General features: G+C 38.0%; 1 protein-coding gene across 1 annotated transcript in view; it reads left to right on the forward strand.

Annotated features, from left to right (window-relative positions):
* Nucleotides 1-17,499, forward strand: part of PRIM2 (DNA primase subunit 2) — a 513,890-nt gene extending 496,391 nt beyond the window's left edge. The window contains exons 13-14 of the mRNA XM_053710405.1: nt 12,299-12,367; nt 17,119-17,499. Of these exons, the coding sequence (XP_053566380.1) occupies nt 12,299-12,367; nt 17,119-17,349 (300 nt within the window). The 3' untranslated portion in view covers nt 17,350-17,499. The remainder of the gene's footprint in view (nt 1-12,298; nt 12,368-17,118) is intronic.
* Nucleotides 17,500-17,937: the final 438 nt, after the last annotated feature.

Here is a 17,937-nt window from a genome sequence, read left to right on the forward strand (position 1 = left end):
CCAGCCTAAACCAGCATGGAAACCATTGCAAGGCTGGAACAAGGGTAAACAGGCCAAGAAGCCTGCTGCTGCTACCAAGACAACATGAAGGGGTAGCCCCCGATCCGGGACTGGATCTAGTAGGGGGCAGACTTTCTCTCTTCGCTCAGGCTTGGGCAAGAGACGTTCCGGATCCCTGGACACTAGAAATAGTCTCTCAGGGGTATTTTCCAAGGGGAAGGTTCCACATGTCTCGCTTATCTTCAGACCAGATAAAGAGACAGGAATTCTTACATTGCATAGGAGACCTATTAAAAATGATAGTGATAAACCCAGTTCCAACAGAGGAACAAGGTCTGGGTTTTTACTCAAATCTGTTTGTAGTTCCCAAAAAAGAGGGAACTTTCAGGCCAATTCTGGATCTAAAAATCCTAAACAAATTCCTCAGAGTTCCATCATTCAAAATGGAAACCATTCGGACAATTTTACCAACAATCCAGGAGGGTCAATATATGACTACCGTGGACTTAAAGGATGCGTACCTGCATATTCCTATCCACAAAGATCATCATCAGTTCCTGAGGTTCGCCTTTATGGACAAACATTACCAGTTCGTGGCTCTTCCGTTCGGTTTAGCCACTGCTCCCAGAATTTTCACGAAGGTGCTAGGGTCCCTTCTAGCGGTTCTAAGACCGAGGGGCATTGCTGTAGCACCTTATCTAGACGTCATTCTAATCCAAGCGTCGTCTCTTTCCAAAGCAAAGGCTCATACAGACATTATTCTAGCCTTTCTCAGATCTCACGGGTGGAAGGTGAACGTAGAAAAGAGTTCTCTGTCCCCGTCAACATGAGTTCCCTTTTTGGGAACAATAATAGATTCCTTAGAAATTAAGATCTTCCTGACAGAGGTCAGAAAGTTAAAGCTTCTAAACGCTTGTCAAGTTCTTCACTCTATTCTTCAGCCTTCCATAGCTCAGTGCATGGAAGTAGTAGGATTGATGGTTGCAGCAATGGACATAGTTCCTTTTGCTCGAATTCATCTAAGACCATTACAACTGTGCATGCTCAATCAGTGGAATGGGGACTATGCAGACTTGTCTCCCCAGATTCAAGTAGACCAGGTAACCAGGGATTCTCTCCGCTGGTGGTTGTCTCACGATCACCTGTCTCAGGGAATGAGTTTCCGCAGACCAGAGTGGGTCATTGTCACGACCGACGCCAGTCTCTTAGGCTGGGGTGCGGTCTGGGAATCTCTGAAAGCTCAAGGTCTATGGTCTCGAGAAGAGTCTCTTCTCCCGATAAACATTTTAGAACTGAGAGCGATATTCAATGCGCTCCTGGCGTGGCCTCGCCTAGCAAAGGCCAAATTCATAAGGTTCCAGTCGGACAACATGACGACTGTAGCGTACATCAATCATCAGGGGGGAACAAAGAGTTCCTTAGCGATGAGAGAGGTATCCAAGATCATCAAATGGGCGGAGGATCACTCCTGCCACCTATCTGCAATTCACATCCTAGGAGTTGACAACTGGGAGGCGGATTATCTGAGTCGCCAGACTTTTCATCCGGGGGAGTGGGAACTCCACCCGGAGGTTTTTGCCCAGTTAATCCAACTATGGGGCATTCCAGATATGGACCTAATGGCGTCTCGCCAGAACGCCAAGGTTCCTCGATACGGATCCAGATCCAGGGACCCCAAGGTGACACTGGTGGATGTATTAGTGGCGCCTTGGTCGTTCAACCTAGCTTATGTGTTTCCACCGTTCCCTCTCCTTCCCAGGCTTGTAGCCAGGATCAAACAGGAGCAGGCCTCTGTGATTCTAATAGCCCCTGCGTGGCCACGCAGGACTTGGTATGCAGACCTGGTGAATATGTCATCGGCTCCACCATGGAAGCTACCTTTGAGACAGGATCTTCTGGTACAAGGTCCGTTCGAACATCCAAATCTAGTCTCTCTCCAACTGTCTGCTTGGAAATTGAACGCTTGATTCTATCTAAGCGTGGGTTTTCAGATTCAGTCATAGATACTCTGGTTCAAGCCAGAAAACCTGTAACTAGGAAAATTTACCATAAGATATGGCAAAAATATATCCGTTGGTGTGAATCCAAGGGACTCACTTGGAGTAGAATTAAAATCCCTAGGATACTTTCCTTTCTCCAAGAAGGTCTGGATAAAGGTTTGTCAGCTAGTTCCTTAAAAGGACAGATATCTGCTCTGTCTGTTTTGTTACACAAACGTCTGGCAGCAGTGCCAGATGTTCAGGCGTTTGTACAGGCGTTAGTTAGAATCAAGCCTGTTTACAGACCCATGACTCCTCCTTGGAGTCTAAATTTAGTTCTTTCAGTTCTTCAGGGGGTTCCGTTTGAACCCATGCATTCCATAGATATTAAGTTACTATCTTGGAAAGTTCTGTTTTTAGTTGCTATTTCTTCTGCTAGAAGAGTTTCTGAATTATCTGCTTTGCAGTGTACTTCTCCCTATCTGGTATTCCATACAGATAAGGTAGTTTTACGTACCAAGCCTGGTTTTCTTCCAAAGGTTGTTTCCAACAGGAATATTAACCAGGAAATTGTTGTTCCTTCTCTGTGTCCGAATCCAGTTTCAAAGAAGGAACGCTTGTTACACAATCTAGATGTTGTCCGTGCTTTAAAGTTCTATTTAGAAGCAACAAAGGATTTCAGACAGACATCATCTTTGTTTGTTGTGTATTCTGGTAAGAGGAGAGGACAGAAAGCTACTTCTACCTCTCTTTCTTTTTGGCTGAAAAGCATCATCCGATTGGCTTATGAGACTGCCGGACGGCAGCCTCCTGAACGAATTACAGCTCATTCTACTAGAGCTGTGGCTTCCACTTGGGCTTTCAAGAACGAGGCTTCTGTTGATCAGATCTGTAAGGCAGCGACTTGGTCTTCTCTGCATACTTTTGCCAAATTTTACAAATTCGATACTTATGCTTCTTCGGAGGCTATTTTTGGGAGAAAGGTTTTGCAAGCCGTGGTGCCTTCCGTTTAGGTAACCTGGTTTGCTCCCTCCCTTCATCCGTGTCCTAAAGCTTTGGTATTGGTTCCCACAAGTAAGGATGAAGCCGTGGACCAGACACACCAATGTTGGAGAAAACAGAATTTATGTTTACCTGATAAATTTCTTTCTCCAACGGTGTGTCCGGTCCACGGCCCGCCCTGGTTTTTAATCAGGTTTGATGAATTTCTTTCTTTATACACTACAGTCACCACGGCACCCTATAGTTTCTCCTTTTTCTCCTAACCGTCGGTCGAATGACTGGGGGGCGGAGCCAGAGGGGGGGCTATATGGACAGCTCTTGCTGGGTGCTCTCTTTGCCATTTCCTGTAGGGGAAGAGAATATCCCACAAGTAAGGATGAAGCCGTGGACCGGAAACACCGTTGGAGAAAGAAATTTATCAGGTAAACATAAATTCTGTTTTTTTTTTCAATTTTTTTGCATTATTTCAATACCCCATTGATGTTTGCCTCTTGCTTTTTTCTCTATCAGAGGCCTATGCTTTTGCATTTTTTCCCATTCCTGAAACTGTCATATAAGGAAATAGATAATTTTGCTTTATATGTTGTTTTTTTTCTTACATTGAGCAAGATGTCCCAATCTGATCCTGCCTCAGAAGTTTCTGCTGGAACATTGCTGCCTGACATCGGTTCTACTAAAGCTAAGTGCATTTGTTGTAAAAGTGTAGAAATTATTCCACCAAATGTCATTTGTAATAGTTGTCATGATAAACTTTTACATGCAGATAGTGTTTCCATCAGTAATAGTACATTACCAGTTGCAGTTCCTTCAACTTCTAATGTACATAATATAACTGTAAATTTTAAAGAATTTGTTTCTGATTCTATTCTGAAGGCTTTGTCTGCATTTCCACCTTCTAATAAACGTAAAAGGTCTTTTAAAACTTCCCATGATTATTCCTGGCATTCTTTTAGAATTCCTAGTATTCTTCAATTTCTTCAGAATGGTTTATATGAAGGTTCATCTGCCAGTTCTTTGAAAGATCAAATCTCTGCCCTTTCTGTATTGTTTTATAGGAAAATCTTCCTGATTTCATTGTTTTTTTCAGGCTTTATTCCGGATTAAACCTGTTATTAGGCCTATTTCTCCTCCTTGGAGTCTTCACCTAGTATTAAAAGTTTTACAGGCTCCTCCTTTCTTTCATGTAATTAGCAAGAGTCCATGAGCTAGTGACGTATGGGATATACATTCCTACCAGGAGGGGCAAAGTTTCCCAAACCTCAAAATGCCTATAAATACACCCCTCACCACACCCACAATTCAGTTTTTACAAACTTTGCCTCCTATGGAGGTGGTGAAGTAAGTTTGTGCTAGATTCTACGTTGATATGCGCTCCGCAGCAAGTTGGAGCCCGGTTTTCCTCTCAGCGTGCAGTGAATGTCAGAGGGATGTGAGGAGAGTATTGCCTATTTGAATGCAGTGATCTCCTTCTACGGGGTCTATTTCATAGGTTCTCTGTTATCGGTCGTAGAGATTCATCTCTTACCTCCCTTTTCAGATCGACGATATACTCTTATTTATATACCATTACCTCTGCTGATTTTCGTTTCAGTACTGGTTTGGCTTTCTACAAACATGTAGATGAGTGTCCTGGGGTAAGTAAATCTTATTTTCTGTGACACTCTAAGCTATGGTTGGGCACTTTATTTATAAAGTTCTAAATATATGTATTCAAACATTTATTTGCCTTGACTCAGGATGTTCAACATTCCTTATTTTCAGACAGTCAGTTTCATATTTGGGATAATGCATTGAATCAATCTTTTTTTCTTACCTTAAAATTTGACTCTTTTTTTCCCTGTGGGCTGTTAGGCTCGCGGGGGCTGAAAATGCTTCATTTTATTGCGTCATTCTTGGCGCAGACTTTTTTGGCGCAAAAAAATCTTTTCTGTTTCCGGCGTCATACGTGTCGCCGGAAGTTGCGTCATTTTTTGACGTCCTTTTGCGCCAAAAATGTCGGCGTTCCGGATGTGGCGTCATTTTTGGCGCCAAAAAGCATTTAGGCACCAAATAATGTGGGCGTCTTATTTGGCGCTAAAAAATATGGGCGTCGCTTTTGTCTCCACATTATTTCAGTCTCATTTTTTCTTTGCTTCTGGTTACTAGAAGCTTGTTTATTGGCATTTTTTCCCATTCCTGAAACTGTCATTTAAGGAATTTGATCAATTTTGCTTTATATGTTGTTTTTTCTCTTACATATTGCAAGATGTCTCACGTTGCATCTGAGTCAGAAGATACTTCAGGAAAATCGCTGTCTAGTGCTGGAACTACCAAAGCTAAGTGTATCTGCTGTAAACTTTTGGTAGCTATTCCTCCGGCTGTTGTTTGTATTAATTGTCATGACAAACTTGTTAAAGCAGATAATATTTCCTTTAGTAATGTACCATTGCCTGTTGCAGTTCCTTCAACATCTAAGGTGCAGAATGTTCCTGATAACATAAGAGATTTTGTTTCTGAATCCATCAAGAAGGCTATGTCTGTTATTTCTCCTTCTAGTAAACATAAAAAATCTTTTAAAACTTCTCTCTCTACAGATGATTTTTTAAATGAACATCATCATTCTGATTCTGATGACTCTTCTGGTTCAGAGGATTCTGTCTCAGAGATTGATGCTGATAAATCTTCATATTTATTTAAAATAGAATTTATTCGTTCTTTACTTAATGAAGTACTAATTGCTTTAGAAATAGAGGATTCTGGTCCTCTTGATACTAATTCTAAACGTTTAGATAAGGTATTTAAATCTCCTGTGGTTATTCCAGAAGTTTTTCCTGTTCCTAATGCTATTTCTGAAGTAATTTCCAGAGAATGGGATAAATTGGGTAATTCATTTACTCCTTCTAAACGTTTTAAGCAATTATATCCTGTGCCGTCTGACAGATTAGAATTTTGGGACAAAATCCCTAAAGTTGATGGGGCTATTTCTACCCTTGCTAAACGTACTACTATTCCTACGTCAGATGGTACTTCGTTTAAGGATCCTTTAGATAGGAAAATTGAATCCTTTCTAAGAAAAGCTTATCTGTGTTCAGGTAATCTTCTTAGACCTGCTATATCATTGGCTGATGTTGCTGCAGCCTCAACTTTTTGGTTGGAGACTTTAGCGCAACAAGTAACAGATCATGATTCTCATAATATTATTATTCTTCTTCAGCATGCTAATAATTTTATCTGTTATGCCATTTTTGATATTATCAGAGTTGATGTCAGGTTTATGTCTCTAGCTATTTTAGCTAGAAGAGCTTTATGGCTTAAAACTTGGAATGCTGATATGGCTTCTAAATCAACTCTACTTTCCATTTCTTTCCAGGGTAACAAATTATTTGGTTCTCAGTTGGATTCTATTATCTCAACTGTTACTGGTGGGAAAGGAACTTTTTTACCACAGGATAAAAAATCTAAGGGTAAAAACAGGGCTAACAATCGTTTTCGTTCCTTTCGTTTCAACAAAGAACAAAAGCCTGATCCTTCATCCTCAGGAGCAGTTTCAGTTTGGAAACCATCTCCAGTCTGGAATAAGTCCAAGCCTTCTAGAAAGGCAAAGCCTGCTTCTAAGTCCACATGAAGGTGCGGCCCTCATTCCAGCTCAGCTGGTAGGGGGCAGGTTACGTTTTTTCAAAGAAATTTGGATCAATTCTGTTCACAATCTTTGGATTCAGAACATTGTTTCAGAAGGGTACAGAATTGGTTTCAAGATGAGACCTCCTGCAAAGAGATTTTTTCTTTCCCGTGTCCCAGTAAATCCAGTGAAAGCTCAAGCATTTCTGAATTGTGTTTCAGATCTAGAGTTGGCTGGAGTAATTATGCCAGTTCCAGTTCTGGAACAGGGGATGGGGTTTTATTCAAATCTCTTCATTGTACCAAAGAAGGAGAATTCCTTCAGACCAGTTCTGGATTTAAAAATATTGAATCGTTATGTAAGGATACCAACGTTCAAAATGGTAACTGTAAGGACTATCTTGCCTTTTGTTCAGCAAGGGCATTATTTGTCCACAATAGATTTACAGGATGCATATCTGCATATTCCGATTCATCCAGATCATTATCAGTTCCTGAGATTCTCTTTTCTGGACAAGCATTACCAGTTTGTGGCTCTGCCGTTTGGCCTAGCTACAGCTCCAAGAATTTTTACAAAGGTTCTCGGTGCCCTTCTGTCTGTAATCAGAGAACAGGGTATTGTGGTATTTCCTTATTTGGACGATATCTTGGTACTTGCTCAGTCTTCACATTTAGCAGAATCTCATACGAATCGACTTGTGTTGTTTCTTCAAGATCATGGTTGGAGGATCAATTCACCAAAAAGTTCATTGATTCCTCAGACAAGGGTAACCTTTCTGGGTTTCCAGATAGATTCAGTGTCCATGACTCTGTCTTTAACAGACAAGAGACGTCTAAAATTGATTTCAGCTTGTCGAAACCTTCAGTCACAATCATTCCCTTCGGTAGCCTTATGCATGGAAATTCTAGGTCTTATGACTGCTGCATCGGACGCGATCCCCTTTGCTCGTTTTCACATGCGACCTCTTCAGCTCTGTATGCTGAATCAATGGTGCAAGGATTACACAAAGATATCTCAATTAATATATTTAAAACCGATTGTACGACACTCTCTAACGTGGTGGACAGATCACCATCGTTTAATTCAGGGGGCTTCTTTTGTGCTTCCGACCTGGACTGTAATTTCAACAGATGCAAGTCTCACAGGTTGGGGAGCTGTGTGGGGATCTCTGACGGCACAAGGAGTTTGGGAATCTCAGGAGGTGAGATTACCGATCAATATTTTGGAACTCCGTGCAATTTTCAGAGCTCTTCAGTCTTGGCCTCTTCTGAAGAGAGAATCGTTCATTTGTTTTCAGACAGACAATGTCACAACGGTGGCATACATCAATCATCAAGGAGGGACTCACAGTCCTCTGGCTATGAAAGAAGTATCTCGAATTCTGGTTTGGGCGGAATCCAGCTCCTGTCTAATCTCTGCGGTTCATATCCCAGGTATAGACAATTGGGAAGCGGATTATCTCAGTCGCCAAACGTTGCATCCGGGCGAATGGTCTCTTCACCCAGAGGTATTTCTTCAGATTGTTCAAATGTGGGAGCTTCCAGAAATAGATCTGATGGCGTCTCATCTAAACAAGAAACTTCCCAGGTATCTGTCCAGATCCCGGGATCCTCAGGCGGAAGCAGTGGATGCATTATCACTTCCTTGGAAGTATCATCCTGCTTATATCTTTCCGCCTCTAGTTCTTCTTCCAAGAGTAATCTCCAAGATTCTGAAGGAATGCTCGTTTGTTCTGCTGGTAGCTCCGGCATGGCCTCACAGGTTTTGGTATGCGGATCTTGTCCGGATGGCCTCTTGCCATCCGTGGACTCTTCCGCTGCGACCAGACCTTCTGTCGCAAGGTCCTTTTTTCCATCAGGATCTCAAATCCTTAAATTTAAAGGTTTGGAGATTGAACGCTTGATTCTTGGTCAAAGAGGTTTCTCTGACTCTGTGATTAATACTATGTTACAGGCTCGTAAATCTGTATCCAGAGAGATATATTATAGAGTCTGGAAGACTTATATTTCTTGGTGTCTTTCTCATCATTTTTCTTGGCATTCTTTTAGAATTCCGAGAATTTTACAGTTTCTTCAGGATGGTTTAGATAAAGGTTTATCCGCAAGTTCTTTGAAAGGACAAATCTCTGCTCTTTCTGTTCTTTTTCACAGAAAGATTGCTAATCTTCCTGATATTCATTGTTTTGTACAAGCTTTGGTTCGTATAAAACCTGTCATTAAGTCAATTTCTCCTCCTTGGAGTTTGAATTTGGTTCTGGGGGCTCTTCAAGCTCCTCCATTTGAACCTATGCATTCATTGGACATTAAATTACTTTCTTGGAAAGTTTTGTTCCTTTTGGCAATCTCTTCTGCCAGAAGAGTTTCTGAATTATCTGCTCTTTCTTGTGAGTCTCCTTTTCTGATTTTTCATCAGGATAAGGCAGTGTTGCGAACTTCTTTTGAATTTTTACCTAAAGTTGTGAATTCCAACAACATTAGTAGAGAAATTGTGGTTCCTTCATTATGTCCTAATCCTAAGAATTCTAAGGAGAAATCGTTGCATTCTTTGGATGTTGTTAGAGCTTTGAAATATTATGTTGAAGCTACTAAGTCTTTCCGAAAGACTTCTAGTTTATTTGTTATCTTTTCCGGTTCTAGAAAAGGCCAGAAAGCTTCTGCCATTTCTTTGGCATCTTGGTTGAAATCTTTAATTCATCTTGCCTATGTTGAGTCGGGTAAAACTCCGCCTCAAAGGATTACAGCTCATTCTACTAGGTCAGTTTCTACTTCCTGGGCGTTTAGGAATGAAGCTTCGATTGATCAGATTTGCAAAGCAGCAACTTGGTCCTCTTTGCATACTTTTACTAAATTCTACCATTTTGATGTATTTTCTTCTTCTGAAGCAGTTTTTGGTAGAAAAGTACTTCAGGCAGCGGTTTCAGTTTGAATCTTCTGCTTATGTTTTTCATTAAACTATTATTTTGGGTGTGGATTATTTTCAGCAGGAATTGGCTGTCTTTATTTTATCCCTTCCTCTCTAGTGACTCTTGCGTGGAAAGATCCACATCTTGGGTAATCATTATCCCATACGTCACTAGCTCATGGACTCTTGCTAATTACATGAAAGAAAACATAATTTATGTAAGAACTTACCTGATAAATTCATTTCTTTCATATTAGCAAGAGTCCATGAGGCCCGCCCTTTTTGTGGTGGTTATGATTTTTGTATAAAGCACAATTATTCCAATTCCTTATTTTATATGCTTTCGCACTTTTTTATCACCCCACTTCTTGGCTATTCGTTAAACTGAATTGTGGGTGTGGTGAGGGGTGTATTTATAGGCATTTTGAGGTTTGGCAAACTTTGCCCCTCCTGGTAGGAATGTATATCCCATACGTCACTAGCTCATGGACTCTTGCTAATATGAAAGAAATGAATTTATCAGGTAAGTTCTTACATAAATTATGTTTTTTAACCTTTACAAAAAGTGGGCATTAAACTACTTTCTTGGAAAGTGTTGTTTCTTTTGGCTATCTCTTCTGCTAGAAGAGTTTCTGAATTTTCTGCTTTCTTGTGAATCTCCTTATCTGATTTTCCACCAGGATAAAGCTGTTTTGCAGAATACTTTTCAATTTTTACCTAAAGTTGTTAACTCTCACAACATTAATAGGGAAATAAATGCCAAGAAGGAAATTAAAGTGATGGTAAAGTTACGATCATCACTATCCACTATCACATCAAATGATTAAATCAAACAGAAGTTTCATTCATCATTTTCTATAATTTTATAAACATAGTTATAAGTGTTTCAAAACAAAATTCTTAGTGTCTTTTATTCATCCCGTTTTTTTGTTGTTTTTTTTTTACATTTTTGTCATGTGTTTCAATCCTCCTGTTGAAATTTAGGCCGTTAGGCGACCGTCACTCTGTCTTCCGCCCACTAAATAGTGCAGGCGTGATTTCCTTTTTCATGCTATTGAACACCATGCGCGCTCCTGTGTTACGCATGCATGGTGTTCACAATTGCACATCCCTTATAGTGACATCAGGTAAACGATATGGACGAGAGCATTGCATCACTGTATTTCTCTGTATTTAAAACATAATACTTAATTATGTTTTAATATATTTATAACCAGCTGTACTTTAATGAAATTACTGGCTAATGATTAAGCACGGGAGCGAGCATAGAGTGGTGACGTAGGGAGCAGGTGGGACCGCCTTCTAGTATACTGAGTTATCAGAGCAGGAAGTAACAGATGGAAGGAGCAACTACTGGTAAAATACAGGCTTTTATACATTGAAATATCTTCTTCACAAACATCATATACTTTTAAACCAATTTAGCGATTAAGCTAAAAAACGGACAGGCTGCCTAGAGATTGCTAGTAAACAGCTAAACGTTACCAACACTTTATATTATCAGGTAAGCATCATTTTTATTTCCTTAACAAGCAAATCAAAAGCTTTGACTTATTTCACTTTTTAATATTCCATTTCAGGCTAAACTCAGAATTTGCACTAGGTTGGTGGAAATAACTATGAAGAGTGTGGTTTTAATTCTTCCAGTGAATGGAATGCATTTCTTTTACCTTTAATAGCTATAAAGGACTGTGCAATAATGTTAGCAGACACGTTTTAAACGGACTATAAATCTCTGTCTCACACGTAAAGCTTAGTTCTAAATAAAAGACAGTGAGATGTTACTTTCTTGCATTGAGTATAAACAGGTTATCTTTTCATGCCAGCAACTTCCTATGTTTGATAAGCTGGCACATTACTACTTTTGATTATAAAGGGATGTTGTCTATCCGCCATAAAGGTTAAACAGTATTGCAGTTTGTTGATAAGGAGAGCACTCAACATTGAAAAGATTACATAAATAAAATTAACACTGTATTTTCAAGGGTGAGTGAAATTAATAGATATTTAATCCTGAACTTTGATGAATCAAATTATACACTAATCCTTTGTTTCTATACAGTGCTATAGATATTTTGTATTACACACATTATGGGGAGAATATATCGGCCTGTCCTGTCTCTGCACAAGTAGTTCATTTTCAGCATCACATTATTGATGACATGATTTCTTAGCAGCTGATCCACATTTGAGCTTTTTGATAAGCTATTCTGCTACTGAAGTAGCTTTATGATACTTTAAAGGTACACTGAACCCAAAAAAATGATTTTGTGATTCAGATAGAGAATGAAATTGTAAGCAACTTTCTAATTTACTCCTATTATCAAATGTTCTTCATTCTCTTGGTATCTTTAGTTGAAATGTAAGAATGTAAGTTTAGATGCCGGCCCATTTTTGGTGAACAACCTGGGTTGTTCTTGCTGATTGGTGGATAAATTCATCCACCAATAAAAAAAATGCTGTCCAGAGTTCTGAACCAAAACATGCTTAGATGCCTTCTTTTTGAAATAAAGATAGCAAGAGAACAAAAAAAAAGTGATAATAGGAGTAAATTAGAAAGTTGCTTAAAATTTCATGCTCTATCTGAATCTGTTTAGGTCCAGTGTCCCTTTAATGAGCAGTCAAAGTTTTCCTGCTTTCTTGCATATTTGTACAGTTATTATTATGCCAAGCTCAGAGGATTTTTATTTTACATTACGTCATTAGTGTACTTGGACTGTATCTTCTCTGGCAAAAAAAACAACCAAAAACCTTATTTTTTAATGATCAGGATTGTATAGTCACTTGATTGAGGTCTTTTCCCTTTCTTCTCTTCCAGATTTTGGATTTGGTAAAGGGCATGCATTACCAGCTGGCTTGTCAGAAGTACTTTGAGCTAACACACAATGTAAGTACCCAGGATGTGTAGGTTAACATTCCTTCTATACGTTTATTTAGTGCTAGATTACAAGTGGAGCTTTAAATTATTGCGTGCCTGCAAAGGGGCAAATGTTTTCGTTTGCGGGTGTGCAATAATTGATCAGCCATTAAAAGTGGCTGGTTATTGCTGCTGCGGGCTCGCGGTAGCAATTAGTGCTTATAAAATTAACCAGAGATCAGTTCTCCGGTTAGTTTTATAAATGTGCCCCAAATGCCCCCAAAATACAGTCTAGTGTATTTTAATAAAAAATTAAAAAAAGCAGCATCTTTATTTTTTAATAAAATAAATGCACTAGGCAGTATTTTGGGGCTAAAGTTGTCAGGAGTGGGGTGTTTACCTTTACCTTGCGTTACCTTTACCTTGCGTTCTATGCGAACTGTGTGTTCCCGGTAAATATATATGTATATGCTTACAGTATATACATATATATTTATGTGTTAATATGTGTATATACACATATTAACAGGTACATATATAGGTATATAAGCACTTACATATATATTTAAAAATGCTGTCATTGCTGCACTACTTACTCCCTTTGCTGCGCTGGAGCCTATGGAAGCGCACCCTTGTGATAATTTCTTATACCAGTGCACATTAGCGTGGGCTGGTATTACTCAATGGAGCGCAAATACATGCACTATATGTCCAAAAGTATGTGAAAAACTGACCATCACACGTATATGACCTTGTTGGACATTTCAAAACTGTGGGCATTAACATGCAGTTTACCCCTCACCCGCCTTTGCAGCTATAGCACACATTACTGTTCTGGGAAGGCTTTTTACAAGACTTTGGAAATGTTTGCCCATTCAGCCAATAGAGTATTTATGAGGTGAGGCACTGATGTTCTATGAGAAGGTCAAACCATGTTGTTTTGGACCTAATGAGTTACCTGGCTTCCGCTTGGCGCTCTGTGGGGAGATGCTAGGTCATTTGGATGAAAGAGAACCCGTAATTGAAATAGCCCACAGAGCATTGCTTCCTAGAAAAGTCAACTCTTTTCCATAAGTCCTCTCTTTCAGGGCGTTTAGAGGGAATCCACCGGTTTCCAGATTTGTCTGCTCACACATTAATGCTGAGAGTGACTTCTACCCAAATTACAGCAATTTTTTTTTCTCCATTCAGAAGTAGTTTCCTTATCCCACTGTAAATATCTTGTTCACACATACACACTGAAAACTGCTTTGGGCACGTATATATATGAAGTCTTCATAGAGTACAATATTTTCTGCTGCAAACTTTTGTCAAAATATACTTTTTCTCTATAGTTTTAAAGGGACACTCAGGTTAAATTAAATTTTCATGATTTAGACACAACATGTAATTTTAAACAACTTTCCAATTTACTTCCATTAAAAAAAATGTGCACAGTCTTTTATATTTACAAGTTTTGAGTCACCAGATCCTACTGAGCATGTGCAAGAATTCACAGACTATACGTATATGCATTTGTGATTGGCTGATTGCTATCACATGGTACAAGGGGAGTGGAAATATACATAACTTTGAAATTTGTTATAAAAAAATCCACTACTCATTTGAAGTTCAGACTAAGTGCTATTGCATTGTCTTGTTATCTTGCATTTGTTGATTATGCAAATCTAATGTGTTGATCGGTCCTTTAAGTAAATTTAGTAAAATCATTTTCAATTTGCTATGTCCTCTAAAGGTAAATGTGTATGACCCACAGATCACTGATACCATTAACCACAGAGCTTTTTAGATTGTTCTTTCCTTGAAAGTTGTGGTTTGTAACCTGAACTGCTTCATTATTAGCTGCCTCCCCAAAATCTTTTAAATCCAAAAGATATTTCTGTGTGTGGCAATATTGCATCAGTAACCACATTTGTTGAACTTGAAATGTGATACTAATGTTTTCCTGAAGGTCAATATGAACAAACTGTTCACCACCTAAGCAAACTATGCGATAGCATCGCTTACAAGAGAAGCTACCGTCTTCACATGCACAACTGCAGTGTACCTACTGGTGTATAAGTAGAAGTGCTATATGATGTAAGTTTAAAATAAAAGCTTTTCTTTTAAAAATGTGTCTGACCATTATATTTTTAATAGTTTGTTATAGAGACTCACATTTTTCTGAAAACTTACATTGCAGCGTGTGCAATCATTATGTACTTTAATGACAGCTGAAATCAGAACAGAAGTGTTTTTTAACCCCCTGTGTCCACCTGCATAACCTGACCCAATGAAAAAATAGCACGTTACTGAATTTCAACCTTTCAGTCTTTAGTGAGCAATTAATTTGTTAACCAACAATGCCTGTAATGCTGAGACACTTGATAATGCTCTACTATTTTTAGATGGGGTAGTCTGATTGCCTTTGTCCCCAGATTTTTTAAAAATTATTTTAGTTTAAATAGTGAAAAACTAATAAAATGTAAAGTTTTATTTTCTATAAAGCAGTGAATGCCTCCATGTTGTAACCTAGGTTTCTCTACTGAGGTCAAATAGGGACAGTTATAAATGAGTTGCTTTTGCGTGAAACCATTTACTTTGTGAAATATAGCAGTACTATGTCTGGACTTCAACTTTTAACAGGAATTGGAAAACGAATACTGCAAATTTGTTTTTAAAACATTTTATATTACAATCTCAATGTGTTTAATATGTAAAAGTATGGGGGACATCATTACATATACAAAGCATCCTTCATAAACCCTTAGTGTCAATTTCTGACTGATCTCTACAAACTGTTGCAATTTAATCTCTCTAGTTATTTCCACTACTGGTAAAGATTGACTGTGTTTTTTTTTGTTGGGTTAAATGCTGAGCATTACTAGGTGTGCTTCTTGTAAAATTATGGAAATAAAGGGACATAAAAACCAAAAATTTTGTTTCATGGTTTAGATAGAGCATACAATTTTAAACAACTTTCCCGTTTACTTACGTTATCAAATTTGCTTTATTCTCTTGGTATCCTTTGTTATACGAGCAGTGAAGCTCTACTGTGAGCTAGCTGTACATATTAGGTAAGCCACTGACAAGGCATACAATGGCTTCTTGAAGTTAGTTTACAAGCTTATCCTTTTTCTGACTTTTGGAAGTCTTGAATAGCCTCTAATGGTTGAGTGGGGTTAGTTTTGTATTCAAAGCTTGCTGTGTAAAAAATATTGGTATACTGTATGTCTAGAATATATTTTATACTGAAAAAGATGTGCTGGAAGATCTGTAAATGTTAATCAGTAAATCACAATTTCTTTATTCAAAAGTATACAAATTGGCTTAAAAAAACATTGGTGTTTTGCTGATTAATTATATATTTTTCACTTGTTAAACCATTATAGCATAATATACTTGCAAATAGGTCACGCCAACAAACTGCAAAAAAATGAGTCTACAACTCACTGAGTAACCTTTGTTATATTATTGTTATTATTTATTACTGTTATTATCAGCTATTTGTAGAGCACCATAGAGTTGTTTTCAGAAGACTTTGGAAATTCTTCCTGTATTTTTAAACTGTATTTTTAAATAATTAAAGGGATGGTAAATGTCAGAATGTTGCAAAGAAAAAAATATATTGGTGTACAAGCAAAACCACATAATTATTGTTTTTAAAAAGTGAATATGTATTTTATGATAAATGATTTATAATCCTATTTGAAATCTTCTGTTCCTCCACCCCCTTCAGTTCCTCTTTTGGCTGGACTGTAACATAGAGAGCAGCCCCACCCTATTTCTACATAGGCTTCCTAAGGGTTTTCAAGGGGCTGGACTTCAAGAGTGTCATATGACACACACTGATTGGATGCTCTTTGGAATTGTCATAAGAAAAAAAAAATTCATCACAGTGGGCGGGCATAACATTCTAATAGAAGCATTACTATAGGCATGGATTTAACCCTTTTCACAAATAGATTAAAAGAAAAGAAAAAAAAGGAACACATATACTTTTTTATGGCAAAGAATACATACATGGCATTTGATTAGCTAAAGTTTACCATCACTTTAATTTCTAAATGTCCCTTGATCAGTTGATTAAAAAATAAGTTATAAAATCACAGAGGAAATTAAGTCTGATTTTTTTTTTTTTATTTATTTCAAATCACCATACATTTGCTATCTAAAGTTTAAACTTGGGAGTATAAAGCAGGATTAACTCATTCATTATCATAATATTCATTAGTTATATTAGAACACTTAAAAAGTAGAAAATATTGATGAATGATTGAATTTTAAATATTGGTTCAGTGGTGTATTTTTTCACCAAAGCGGAAAAAAAACCATTCCTGCGCATTAATTAAGAAAGAGGAATTCAAAGGAGCACCCTGCTTTGATTCCATATTGCACCCCACAAAAACTGGCACCTGTAATTATTAAATGTCTAGAATGTGTAATAGAAATCTTCCTCTGGATCATCTGCCTTTTTCAGCTACTATTTGAAGGATATCTGCACTTGGCACCTGATGAACAAAAACTTACCGGCATGGTGAGGAATTACACAGAATCTTGGGGGACTTTTTTGAGTATTAGATTGTATTTCTCTCCTTCATATCCAGAACCATTCATAGCTAAACAAATTGGCTTTGTAAAATTACTGACACGACTTCTTAGATAATCTTGCCAGTGTGGCTGACAAACAGTTCATATCAGACACAGATGCATTACTCCTTAATACAGGATATGATCTGTATTTTAGGCCAAAGTTTTACTTTAAACTGTAGCCTCACACTTTTTTTCTATTTAATACACAGGTTGATGATTGTGGCTTCTCATTGAACCATCCAAATCAGTTCTTTGCTGAAAGCCAGAAACTGCTCACTGGTACCCGGGATATCAAAAAGGAAACAAACCCTGTAGAAAATTCTCAAGCAAGTACTGCAAGTCAAGTAATTTCAAGTTCATCATCCACAGCAGTGGCTGCTAAAACACCATCACAATCAGAAGAAATGGAAGATCTAGAACAGATTTTCAGTGAATACTAATGTCATTTTAAGTTCTGCTTAGTATATTATTCTAGTGAATATAAATGCTAAAAATGTACCTTGATTATCTAACCCTTTATATATGTCTGCATTCTAAAGGTTGTTAAAGATCATTCATGAAATAAATATTTTTTTTGTTATTTTTCTGAAGATTGTTGTAGTGTATTTTCTCAGTTTGAAAATTACTTATCTGTACACATTTCCCTATTTTTCTCTCTTTTTTCTGGCTTCAAATAAGTATTCGCCAGGAACACAAGCATGTGCAGAATTAATTTATTTATCTGGAGCAACACTTTAATGAATGTGTGTGTGTATATGTGTGTGTAAGTAAGGAAAAAAAAACCCTTCTTTCTCCTCGCAAACAGGTTTTCTTTCATAAGATGGTGGGAGTCAACGAGCCCTCATATGTGGAGTTAAATTCCACACCTCTTGGAGGTGGCAAAAATTACCCAACATACCAAGGGTTTTTAATCCCTTCCACTTCCCTAATCACCTAAGTCTAAATTTTTCCTCCAACAGAGAAGGTGAAAATTTGAAATGCTTCAAATTCTTCGGGAGCAGGAATTCTCAGGCGTATGTGAGACACAT

The sequence above is a fragment of the Bombina bombina genome, chromosome 4 (genome assembly GCF_027579735.1).
Source record: "Bombina bombina isolate aBomBom1 chromosome 4, aBomBom1.pri, whole genome shotgun sequence".
NCBI lineage: Eukaryota > Metazoa > Chordata > Amphibia > Anura > Bombinatoridae > Bombina > Bombina bombina.